Raw genomic sequence first — 12,916 nt, 5'->3', positions numbered from 1 at the left:
GTTCTTTTACTGAACTAAATTATTTTTATTACTATAAAAAAATCAAAACGACGGTGGGGGTCGGTGCTGCAGTGGGCAAGTGACGTAACCGGTGTTGCGGCTTAACACCGGTACCACCGTCTATCGCGGCAAGCCTATTGTGTTGCCTGGAGGCAACACGGTACCATAGAGGGATATAAAATTACACTGTCTATAAATTAAACAATGAATCTTATATGAGTTTAAGCCAAATATAGGAACTTGCTGAAGGAGAGTAACATTTTCTGTGTCACTCTGAAAGTGACTTATTTTGGTCTCTTCCTCATATAAAGCTATGGAAAGGCTAACACACAAGTCATATAGACCACTTTTATATTACATCTATAGTATATACTGGACCTATTAGGACCTAAAATAAATGTTGTCTAACATTTATTTTTGTTATCAACTAAAGGAACAACATGGAGGCTTAAGCCTCGTTCAGACTGTGATATGATTTTTGAGCAAATCCGACTGAAATTCGATCATTTTTAGATCCGTGAAATTATATTCAAATCACATTCCTGTAAATCTGTTTCAGTCTGACCGGTCAGATCGGATTTAGCGTAGCCTTTTCACATTCTCATGCCATGTAAAACGTAAACACATCAGACGTTTTTTTTGTAGAAAACAAGTTAAACATCTTTGCAGAAACAAGCTCATGTTGTTGCGAAGTGCAAGTCAAGCGGAAAAAGACAATATATTGCTAGCATACGCACCTCTTTGAGTTTTGAAACCAGCAGAGACGGCAGCATGGAATAAAGTCGCACATTCCAGCTTCCTGCGTTTCTGCCGCTGCCACATAAGGCAAAATATAATCCAGTGCGATGACATGTTATGCTGTAAGACAACATCCGTATTGCAAACTGTAATGCTGTTATTGTTGCTTTTAGCGTAGAAATAACAACGCAACGGCATTACCATAGAAGCCAAGTGCTACGGGACACACAAATCGGATTTGAACAGTTGTGATACACAGTGTGGACAGTCAGTCATCTAGATCTATTCCAATCGGATATGCACAAAAATTGGATTTAGGCTGACAGTCTGAACAAGGCTTTATTCTGCTGTTAAAATAATGCATCAACACTGGACAGGTAAATCATTTCATATTTAATGCTTGTCAGCACATCTCTCCACTGTTCCACAGGGAATATTTCTCTAAAAATCTCTTGAAACTCCAACTAATTAAAAGTATAAATCACAATTGATGCATTTTAAATTAAAACATGACGTGTGTTTCATTTTTAATTGCCTATTTATCATCATTTGATAAAGGTAAAGCATTTATAGTTTAATTGCATCATTTTAATGTTTAACCTTGAACTGCTACAGTAAATCTATTTGCTGCTGCACAGTGAGACTTCTTTCACTGTGCCTTTGAATTGATTAAACACATCAATTTCTTATTTAAACTATGCAATCCTTTCCCATATGACATATAAAGCAATAACACCATCTACATCGATTTTTAAAGTTGATCATTTGACCCGACAGGTCACTATAGAAGCTTATTTGCTGTCTGGCCTACCTAAGGGCTATTTAAATGAAGTTTACTATAAATGTCATATTTCATATCTAACAGTACTACCATCACTGTTGACATTGGCCCCATGTAGCTTAAGCACACAAAAATAGCAAGGAAAGGCCATTTTCCAATCTGCTTCTTTCTGTCTGGTTAAGGAAGTGTTCATCAGCTCTTAATGATGTGTTGGGATGTAAGGGTGGCCTGACTTGCCTGTAGAGTGGAATAAAAGAAATAATCCATGCTAACAGGACACAACGCTCTTGCTGTGGAGAACACTTCGAGGATAATTTAAGGAGGTGTACGCTTAATAAAGGTCTTAGTTTTTCATGCAAGACTGGTCTTCAATTAACCTTTAACTTTTTTTTTTTAAACACTATGGGAAGAAAAAGGCAAGAAAAACGGATGTAATTTTAATGTGTTTTTCCAGCTAGCTCACATCTGATGAAGAAAGCCCCCATTAATACACACCAGACCACTAGTGTTGTCAAAAGTACCGATGTCAGTACTGAAATTTAAAAATGCTAGTGGGAAATGCTGGTATTGTCACATTTTTTACATTTCAGTTCCAACTGGTACTGACATCGGTACTTTTGACAACACTACAGACCACAGGCACTTAAAGGGGTCATATGACGTTGCTAAAAAGAACATTATTTTGTGTATTTGGTGTAATGAAATGTGTTTTTGCGGTTTAAGGTTCAAAAAACACATTATTTTCCACATACTGTACATTATTGTTTCTCCTCTATGCCCCGCCTTTCTGAAACGTGTCGATTTTTACAAAGCTCATCGGTCTGAAAAGTGAGGTGTACGCTGATTGGCCAGCTATCCAGTGCATTGTGATTGGCCGAATACCTCAAGCTAGGGCAGGCTATGCCTATTATACATGTTTACTTAGCCTATTTCCAGTTTTGTATACCTATTTAAACTTTATGTAAGTTATTGGTTATTTTATATTAGGCATAGCCTGCCCTATAGCATGGTGTATTTGTTTTGTTAATAAAAGTTCTATGTTTTATATATAGGCTAAAGTGAGTTTGACGTTGTATTTTGTTGTTGCCTTCAAGCAATTGATGCCTAACTGCCGCTAATTCAAAAGTGAAAGTAAAACGCGCACGGCGCTTTTAAGCTATTTAAAAGCGACGGAAAGCAAGGAAAAGAGGGAAAATTCAAACGAACTAAAAACGAACAATTGCTTTACGCCGAATTGCCGCTATTTCAAAGTGAAAGTAACATGTGCACGCCGCTTTTACAAGCTATTTAAAAGCGAAGGAAAGCAAGGAAAAGAGGGAACGCCCCGCCCCCACGGTGATACCGGTATTACCGGTGTTGTCACACGTCGATTAACCGGTGGGAAAATTTCCTCACCGTCACAACTCTACTCTACACTGCTCAAAACTCGCGTTTGAATTATCAGTGGCAAATCCTTTAAATATGAAAACGTACTTACAGTCTGAGTCAGAACAGCCAGCATTGTAGTCTACGCTCCCAGGATCAGGAAGCAGTCCTCCAAAAAAAAATGCGCTGCACACATCTGAATATTTGGGTTGAACTGTTCTGGAACAGTGTTGTAAATCATTGAAAACGATGTTACCAACTCTTTGCTGAGAAAGATAGTGTAGCTCTTCAGCGGTGAAGCTCTTTTATTGATGAAACTGCAGAGCAGCGCTGAGTAAGAGACTGAATGTGTCCGCATGAGCTACAGTGAAGACAGCGCATTAGTTAAGAACGCTTCTAATTTTTTGTTTTTATTTTTTAAACGTGTGTTAGTTAATTTGTACAATGATAACCTACCAGCAATGGAAGGAGATTTTATTAATATAATAGAATGAGTACATTATTATTTATTGGCTTAAAAACAAGATGCAAACAATAATAATATTGTACCTGGTGGGGAGTGCCCAATGTTAACATGAAACCTATGCCATGACTTATATTGTTATACTGTGGTACAGTTATGGAGGCTGTTCATAATGCAGAGGTCAATTGCCTGCTCTGCCTATAGTTAGCAATGGCCCTATAGTAGGCTATGCAGTGTTTAATAAACAGCTCTTTTAATAAATTCTGCTGAGGTGAAAATTAGCACTCGCTCAGAGGGGTTTGGCCAAACTGTTAAACTAGGTTATTTACAAATAATCCAAGCACCCGATTCATTTATAATATTTGATTATTATGACTTAGTAGTATTAAATTATGAAGAAATTACAGATCCATCTTTGAAATCTGATAGGTTGATAACATGACAACGTTTAATTCAGGTGCGAAAAGAATGAATATCTAGTGCATGAGCACAGAGAGATTTGCTAGTGCACAGGACAGTTTGAGTGCGAGGAGCACAAATCTGTTTTGAGACTACTTTTTAAAAGTGCATAATGATAACTTTTGACAACGTTTAATTCAGGTGCGAAAAGAATTAATATCTAGCGCATGAGCACAGAGGGATTTGTGAGTGCACAGGACAGTTTGAGTGAGAGGAGAGACACCTTTTAAGTGTGTGCACTCTCTGGGCAGAGCAGCGTGTATCTGAGCGCACGCGTCCGGTTTTGTGCGAGAGCAAAGGAAATCCGCGCGCGAGCAGAGAGATTTGTGCTCGCACATTATATTAATGTGCTTTCGCGCTACAATAATGCGCTCTCGACATTTGTCATTAAAATAACGCCATAGCTTGTCCGTTTTGGAGCAAGCCGCGCGCACACATTTCAGCCTGAGGAACAGTGTCTCTTGTGCGGATTGTGCTTTCAACATTTTATTATGCACCGCTGTGAAGGGAAAGAAGTTGCGCAATACGAAACGCAGCTAGTTTTTAATAGCTTTACCTCATGTCTTCTTTTGTATAATCCTTAGAAGCCAAAATCGAAATAAAAAAATTAAATTAGCTTAATAAAACAGCCACAGGCCTAAAGAGTAAGTAGATGTTTGAATGTTTAGTTCTCTCTTCTATCATAATTAAACAGGGCTTTCATGTTGCGCGTGCTGAAGCTCCTCCGCGTGGGCGCGATCTCGCTTCTGAATTGCGAATAGCAAAAATGCATCATAGACAAATGTTTGAAAAACAGCTGGCGACTCTGGTGAGATAGAATTTGCAAGATAATGTATATATAGCAATAATAAATGTATGTGTGTTTTATTCATTTTTCCAGTACCGATAGCAGAACCGTTAACGTCAGAGCTTATCGATACTCCGGTCTTTCATAATTTAGCCCCGGGACCGATTAAATACCGGGTTTCGGTACCCATCCCTACAGTTGAAGAACTGGTTTTCGTTCAGTTAACGAGTGTGAATTGTCCACAACACACAAGAAGTATCATATTTATACAGCAGGGGCCAAAAGTGATATCGGACCTAGTTAAATGTATTTCTTCTCCCTCCAAATATTGATGTTATGTTGATGTAGATTTTCTAAGCATATTGCGTAGGTGTGCTTAGTGAATGTAAAACTTTTATATGCTCTCTGAGTTTCAATTGTTTCATTTGTAATAACACAAGGAAATATGCTTACTGACGAATACGCATGAAAATGGCTTCTAAGTAAATACAAGGCAGAACCAATGAACCAATGAAATAATAATACATACAATATCTCCTCCAGCCATCACTTTGGCTACTACTGTATCGATCCGGCTTGTTAATCTTTAAACTTCTTTTTTTTTTTTTCAAAAACTTTGCTTTAAGTTACAAATTATTTGAATTTATTCAAATTTCAATTCATTTTAATTTGAATTCTTCACAGTCAAATTCAAATTGGAATTCTACATCTGGACTGCTACCTCAGTTCAAGCTCAACTGAAATTCAGGAACTCGGGAACTGCCTTGTTTTGTCACACAACTCATGCTAAGGCATGTTTAACAACGCTGTCTTAAATAAATATATTGATTAATGCCTCATTCAGCAGTCTTCAGGTCAAAGCCTTCGAAACTGAGCCTCTCTTTTTTAGCAAAAGGCTATAAAGTTAGTATGGATGGATCCTCAAGGCATTAAAGAGAAGGAGGGAGATGGCCAGGATCTGGGGTCCTGCAGTGTGCAAGGGAGACTTAAGGTACATCTTTGTCCCCTGATTCCAGTGCCTTTTCAAAGCACCACCTCCAACTCTCCTCTTGCACACAAGAACCTCAGGAGGTTTCTGGACAAAATCAGTAGGTTAATTTCATATTGTACATATTACAACTAAGAAAAGGCTGCGTGAGTTTCACTCTCTCAACAGGTCTCATTAAATCTGCAGAAATTGAAATAATTTCATATCATCATAGTGCTGCTCACTGCGTGCGTAGATATAACTAGATAACATTTCTGTGGATGAGATATATGTTGCAATCACAAATCTCATATGTGACCCTGGACCACAAAACCAGTCTTAAAGTTGCACGGGTATATTTGTAGCAATAGCCAAAAATACATTGTATAGGTCAAAATTATAGATTTTTCTTTTATGCCAAAAATCATTAAGATATTTAGTAAAGATCATGTTCCATGAAGATATTTTGTAAATTTCCTACCGTAAATATATCAAAACTTAATTTTTGATTAGTAATATGCATTAACTAAGTTTTAATTCAACTGTAACATCTCGTATAACTGTAAGAAAACTACCTACAAATTATTTTTTCCTATTTTAAATATCCTTAAAGATGAAAATATCCTTTATCATAGCTTGTTTTGCAAGGGGCAAAACAAGTAGGTCTTCCACGTTCAGGCCTTGGCGTGATTGGAACAGCTGCCAAAAGACTTTATTTATTAACAGGAAACAAATGAAAGGAAGTGATAAAAGCCAATGTTAGCCATTCAGCCAAATAAACAAGGGATAGCCTCCAAAACAAGATGACCGGACAACATTTTACAAAACATTTGAACAAACAAAGTCCGCAGAGAGCCAGGGGTGTGAAAACAACTTGTATTGATTTAGTGGGAAATTTGAGAAGCAGTTGAGTAGAACCTGCAAAGTCTAAAGGCCGATATAAGAGGTTAAAAAACATCTTTTGTTTTGATTTTGGGTTTTCTTAGGAGGCCACAACATACATCGACCATAAATAGGACACATAAATGGCTGCTGAATCTAGAACTGTTGAATGGACTGTAATAGTATTGTGTTTAGCGTTCTGTGTCAGGCTGTAATGCAAAAAAAAGAGGCTTGGATTTCAAAAAAATATTACAGCAGACCAGTGATGATTAATTTTCCCTCATAAGCCAAGCGTGCAACAAGAGCTAACATAGAGTCCAGTGCCAAGCTAATACACCTCTACTGTCAATTTCAATGTTTCTGCCTCTTTTCTTTTAACAAATATGCAGTCAGACTCACACACCCTAGACAAAACATGCTTATGCTATGTGACAAGAACCATGTCAAAAAGTCTCCACAGCACCTTTAAAAGAAATGCTACTTTGATTTTTTCCCCACCTACTCCTCCATTTAAGGGCAAGAGAGAAAATATAATTATTCCCCTTCAATAAAATGAGTCATTTCTTGTGTGGGGAAGTCTGTACAGCTGTTCCTTCATTACTAAATGGAACACAGTGATGATCTAAATTGTAATTAAGGACATGGTGTGGAGCAAATTTCACAGCTAGAATGATCTAACAGAGCCCATATGCTGAAGTGGAGATGAGAAGCCTGTCGGTGTTTGCTTAGCATGTTCAGGCTGTTCATCGTGCTGACAGAGAAGCCTAATCTCACCTTGCGCTGACGGAGGTGAAATAAGACAGCCTTGATGGCGTGACAAACTCGTTCATGATAAAATATCACTAAGGTCGTTGGGTAGGAGGAATGTAGAGCCATTCTGTAAACTGGACTGCTTGTGAATATCTTTAAAAGGTCAGCATAACGGTCCAGCTTTTCTTTAGATAAGCTGTCACCTTCAGTGCCACGCAAGTATCTTAAATCAACAAAATTGTTCAAGGTTTGATAGTAAACAACCTTCCAGGGCCACGGTGCAAAATAAGGCCGCATCCCGAGAGTAGAATTATCTTGTCATCTTGTCACATTGAGCGATATAATTACTCAACTCATACTGTACATATGTAACATTTAATTTGACTTTTCAACTTCAAATACTTTAGATGCCTAACTAAATCTACCATTCCCCTGAATTAAAAATACTAATTTTGGGTGGCATTTCTACAGCACCAGCCATGTGATGAGAACAAAAAAAACAGGGAGAAGAGAGATCAGAAAATGACAGGCTACATTTACAGCGATGGTCTAGTGGTTAGTATACATCAAGCTGTGGGCTTATACAGGTGAATTAAAAGGATAGTTCAACCAAAAATGAAAATTAGCCCATGATTAGCCCATGATTTACTCACCCTGAGGGCATCCTAAGCATATCTGACATTCCTCTTTCAGACAAACACAATCGCAGTTATATTTAAAATTGTCCTGGCTCTTCCAAGCTGTATTAATGGCAGTGAATGGTGCCCCTGTTTTTGAAGCCTATAAAACTGCATCCATCCATCATGAAACTACTCCACACGGCTCCGGGGTGTTAATAAAGGCCTTCTGAAGCTTAATGATGCGTTAGTGTGAGAAAAATATCGTTTTATTTTTTTATTTATAAACTGTAATCTCCAGCTTCTGGTCGCTCAAGCAGGCGCATTCACGAAAAGACGTTCGAGCATAAGACGTAGGCGTAGCAGAAGGCGCAACGTAAGCTCCGGGGAGAGAGTGACGAACGCGGAAGTACAGAGGAGAAAGCAAAAAAAAAAAAAAACTGTCATGAACTAGTACTACAAAACCAGCCATACAATACCAGGAACTCCGCGAGATGGAGGAGACTGCAGCGGTGCCACAAACTACAGATGTAGTTCATGTGATTTCCCTGTGCTGTAAACAAAACTTGGTTCTCGCGAGACTACACTCTTCTCCCCGGAGCTTACGTTGCGCCTTCCGCTAAGCCTATGTCATACGCTCGAACGCCTTGTCGTGAACGCGCCTACTTGAGCAACCGGAAGCTGGAGATTACAGTTTATAATTTTTTTTAAATCGATATTTTTCTCACACTAATGCATCATTTCGCTTAAGAAGGCCTTTATTAACACCCCAGAGCCATGTGGAGTAGTTTTATGATGGATGGATGCAGTTTTTTAGGCTTCAAAAACAGGGGCACCATTTACTGCCATTATACAGCTTGGAAGAGACAGGACCATTTTAAATATAACTGCGATTGTGTTTGTCTGAAAGAGGAATGTCAGATACTTCTAGGACCCTGAGGGTGAGTAAATAATGGGCTCCCTTTAATGTGTCAGAAAGGCCTAAAAAGTACCATGTTATAGGGACAAAAAACATATTAATTAAAGGAATATTCTGGTTTTGTTTGCTTTGTTGACTTTCAGCTCCATGTTGGCAAAAAGGTTATTCTCATAGTGAGCACAGGTTAATAAAACATATACAATTTGCAAAACCACATAAGATAACTGAGATTAAAACAAGATAAAACTTCTAAAATGAGTTTAGGTGATACCCAGGTATTGTCATCAAACACATTTGTATAAAACCGCTGTCTGACTGTATCTAAAGCGATGAATATTACAGGTTAAATGCAAGATAAACTTAAGATACTGACAGCATTTGTGTTATGCTGTTGATCACCACAGAAAATAATTTTGACTAACCATACAGTTAACAGGCAAGTGAATAAGTAAAGGAGTAAACAAATAAGTAAACAATTACAAAATGAAATAAGTGAACTAAAAATAAATAAATCAGTAAATAAACAAACAAAATAAGTAAATAAGTAAATATAAACTTTGTAAGTGGTATAAATAGAGCTTAACTTGTATTTAATCCAAAATTTTTAGGTAGTGAATTTGAAGGTCAGCTGTGAAATCCAAGACAGAAGAACATTCCAAAAATGTCTGGAAAAAAGTACCAAAAATACTTAAATTAGAAAAAGGGGACACTTGGTTGAAACATCAAATTATAAAAACATCGCCAAGAAAAGCCTGTTCCACAAGACTCTCCTCTTGAAAAGCAGACTTAATGTGAAACCACAAAGCAGCGAACAACCACAGAGCTCAGTAGAAGAGAACACCATAAATTGAGCTCCGCATAACTCTGGCACATATCTGAGGGTTGCACAAAAGCAGCCATTACTCTAAAGGAACTATGCAAAGCATGTCCGGAGTTTGCCACAAATGCCCACGTAACACAGCTGTGACGTAAGAAAAGAGTTTGTGGTCAGATGACAAGATGATAGAGCTTTTCCGAAGCTCGTGTAAAGCACAATTCTCCCCACAAACATCACACCACACCTACAGTGAGTCATGCTGTGGGGATCCATCTCAACTAAATATTTAAAGCTTTCATTGCTGAAAGGGATTCAACTATGTTTTAAACATGAAATATGCAACAGATTTCAATTTAGTTTTCTGGTAAATAATAGTTTCTAATATACATCAATTAAAAGTCAAATTGAGTTTCAGTGCTTTGAAATAAAACAAAAACAACTATAATGTAATTCAGTTCAATTAAAAAACTGGCTACGTGTCTGAGTAATTTTGCAACATGTACCAGTGTATCCTGCATACGGCACAACTGCATAAAGTGGTCGTGATTGTTTGGGTGTAGATCTTCACTGCTTCTTACCCTCGACAGGTGAGGTCTTGAGCCTGCGGCAGATCCCTTGCACGTCTCCGTAGCATTCTGCAATCTTGTTGACCGCCTCGCCACTGCGGAGCTCCATCAGCTCACGGAGCTGCATCGTCGTGCAGCCAAAGTCGCCTTCGTGGTCGACCTCGGCGACCGAGTTCCCCGGCGGATGGTCTGCAGTGTTGTTAGCCATTTTGACTCGCTGAGTTTCAGTCACGCCTCAGAACGTGAGACTTCGGATCAATCCACTTGTAAACGTAAGCCTGGGTGATGAAGGAATGCTTCAGGTAGGTGATACAGTGTTCACAAGTTCCAAGAGTCTTTCTGTGCGTTTGCCGGGACGTTGAGCAGTACTGTTTTGAGAGTGAACGAGCATCAGAGGAAGCGTTTCTGAAGGGGATGATCCAGGTCAGACATGTTACCGCAGCAGCAAGGCATTAAAGGGATGTATTGTACTCAAGATGTACCACAGAGAAACTGAAATAGAGCGAGAAACAGACAGGATTTAAATTATTTTGCAAATCAATGGAAAAAATTGCCTAATTTTGAACATTTTGTGACAGAACAGACAGGAAATGTTGACAACATCTAAATGACTAGAACCACTTGTGCTTGTGAATGAAGCATCATGTTGTGATAAAACAGCAGAGAAAAGACAATGTTACGAAATACAGAGCTGCTTCTTTCATTTTTTTCCCCCACACAGCAGTTCTACAACTTCAGGATTTGCCATACATCGATTTATTTGTGGCGGCCCGCCACAATATCAACACTGAATGCCACAAATAGATTTTCCAAAATGCTTTGACTTTGATGAATAAACATGAGCTCTGCACGTTTCAAAATCAAAACAAGGCACGGGTGTTTTTATATGAATGTATCGTTTTTGAAGGGAACCGATTGTCTTCAGAAAAGTTTTGATGTCCTTTTCATTTCATCTTTCCTATAATGCCTGATAAAGTAGCGTTCATGAGTGCAGCGCTGCTTTGATTACAGTCGTTACCGGGTAAACCGCTATTTCTGCCGCTTTTAAAGCGCCTCCTGCTGGCAGAGAATGAATTTGCACTTTCAATAAGCCTGCTGTTTTATATTTACATTATATACATATATATTTCCCCCAGGGAAAGTGCCGCCACACATAGTGCGCAAGTCTGTGGGAAACACTGAACTTCCTCTTGCGCTTGAACAATCACAATATACGGATGCTACCCCAAAAAAGGTACCTAGTTTGCATATCTAATGGGAATCTCCCAGACTCTGTCCATCGGAGTCATACATAGATAATTAACCCCGGAGGAATCCATAGTTTGGGAGCAAATTAAAATGTTTACTGTTTTGCCGCCGGTCTCCAAGCCCACAGAAGGTGGTAGGAGGGAAACACAGAAGTAGAAAGAGAAAAAGAGAGGGCACTGGGTGTAAAATAAGCTAAAAAAAAAACAACAACAAAACAACTCTGCCCGTATCCGAGATAAGGGGTCTGTGTCAATGTGAGATAGGAGAGCTTCCAACTCTATCGGGTTTTCTTATGCACACAGGATATGAAAAATAGAGGTCACTCTTTGATGTGTGCTTGCAGTGATCCAAGATGACATTTTGGACTGGGATTCATCTACCCGCGCTATGGCCAATTTCTCATTATCACACTTGTACAGTCAGTGATAGTAGCCATAAAAGCGAAGCACTGGATACTAGAAAGCCCTGAGGTGGATTTTAACCAAGATTGGATTACTGTCCACTCCTCCTTCAGTTTCAGTAAAGCTTCAGCCTCTGTACACTGCACTGACCTCTTAACTTCTAAAAGAGGAGACTTCAGCCCATAGTAGTTTTATTCTGATCAAAGTGACCTGATTCTGTTTAACTGTTGAGGTCAATGATTCTCACCTCTCTTTACTATTATTCTAACCTGGCACTTAAGGTCTCATAATAGTTTAAAGCACCTAAAGTGAGGTCTGATTTTAAAAACATATCCATTGTTCTATGTGTATGTGTGTGTTTTCGCAAACCACATTAGTCAGGTCAGAATACAGTTTACTGAATTTAGTTCTAACATTAGTACTAATGTAATGGATGTCTGTAAATGTCGAAATGTGTAAATGCCACAAGAACAAGCACTACAGTGTTTCCAAACAAATGTCATCCATTGCCCAAGGCATTAAGAGAGAGGCCATTACCGAGCCTTCAGAGTAGCAGAGCACATAAAATGTTTGAGTGCTTCTGTGGAGAAGAAAAAAAAAACTAAATCTATAAAGCAAAGTCACATGCCATGCTGAAGAGGACCCACCCAAAATAATCTCTGATAACAGGAATGGACAAGTGTTTTTAAAATACTTATGTAGCTGCTTGGGTTTTCTTCCACCCCATAATAACCAATATTCCATGCATTTTCCATGCATGCAAGTCCATGCATTTATTTGATCAAAAATACAGTAAAACAGCAACATTGTGAAATATTTGTACAATTTAAAACTACTTTTCTATTTTACTTTTATTACTGGGACATCAAAGCAGTATTTTCAGCATCATTACTCCAGTCTGCACTGTCACATGATCTTTTAGAAATCATTCGACTATGCTGATCTGATACTTAAGAAACATTCCTTATTATCAATGTTGAAAACAGCTGTGCTGCTTAAAATTTTAGTCAAAACTGTGATTTATTTTTTTCATGATTCTTCAAAAAAAGAAACCTTAAAAGAACAGCTTTTATTTGAAATGCAAATCTTTTAAAGATTATAAATGTCATTACTGCAATGTTTGATCAATTCAATGCATCCTTGCTAAACAAAAGTA

The 12,916-nt window shown here is 38.3% G+C and overlaps 1 protein-coding gene across 3 annotated transcripts in view; it reads right to left on the bottom strand.

Moving 5' to 3' along the window:
- The window catches only part of LOC107675831 (plasma membrane calcium-transporting ATPase 1-like), a 138,346-nt gene that overhangs the window by 54,124 nt on the left and 71,306 nt on the right, over positions 1–12,916 (bottom strand). For all 3 annotated transcript variants that reach the window (XM_016470304.1, XM_016470302.1, XM_016470303.1), the window contains exon 2: positions 10,124–10,603. In XM_016470304.1, the coding sequence (XP_016325790.1) occupies positions 10,124–10,319 (196 nt within the window). In that variant the 5' untranslated portion in view covers positions 10,320–10,603. The remainder of the gene's footprint in view (positions 1–10,123; positions 10,604–12,916) is intronic.

The sequence above is a fragment of the Sinocyclocheilus anshuiensis genome, unplaced genomic scaffold (assembly GCF_001515605.1).
Source record: "Sinocyclocheilus anshuiensis isolate Anshui unplaced genomic scaffold, SAMN03320099.WGS_v1.1 scaffold1640, whole genome shotgun sequence".
NCBI classification, from domain to species: Eukaryota; Metazoa; Chordata; class Actinopteri; order Cypriniformes; family Cyprinidae; genus Sinocyclocheilus; species Sinocyclocheilus anshuiensis.
This window is presented reverse-complemented; position numbering and strand designations above follow the sequence as displayed.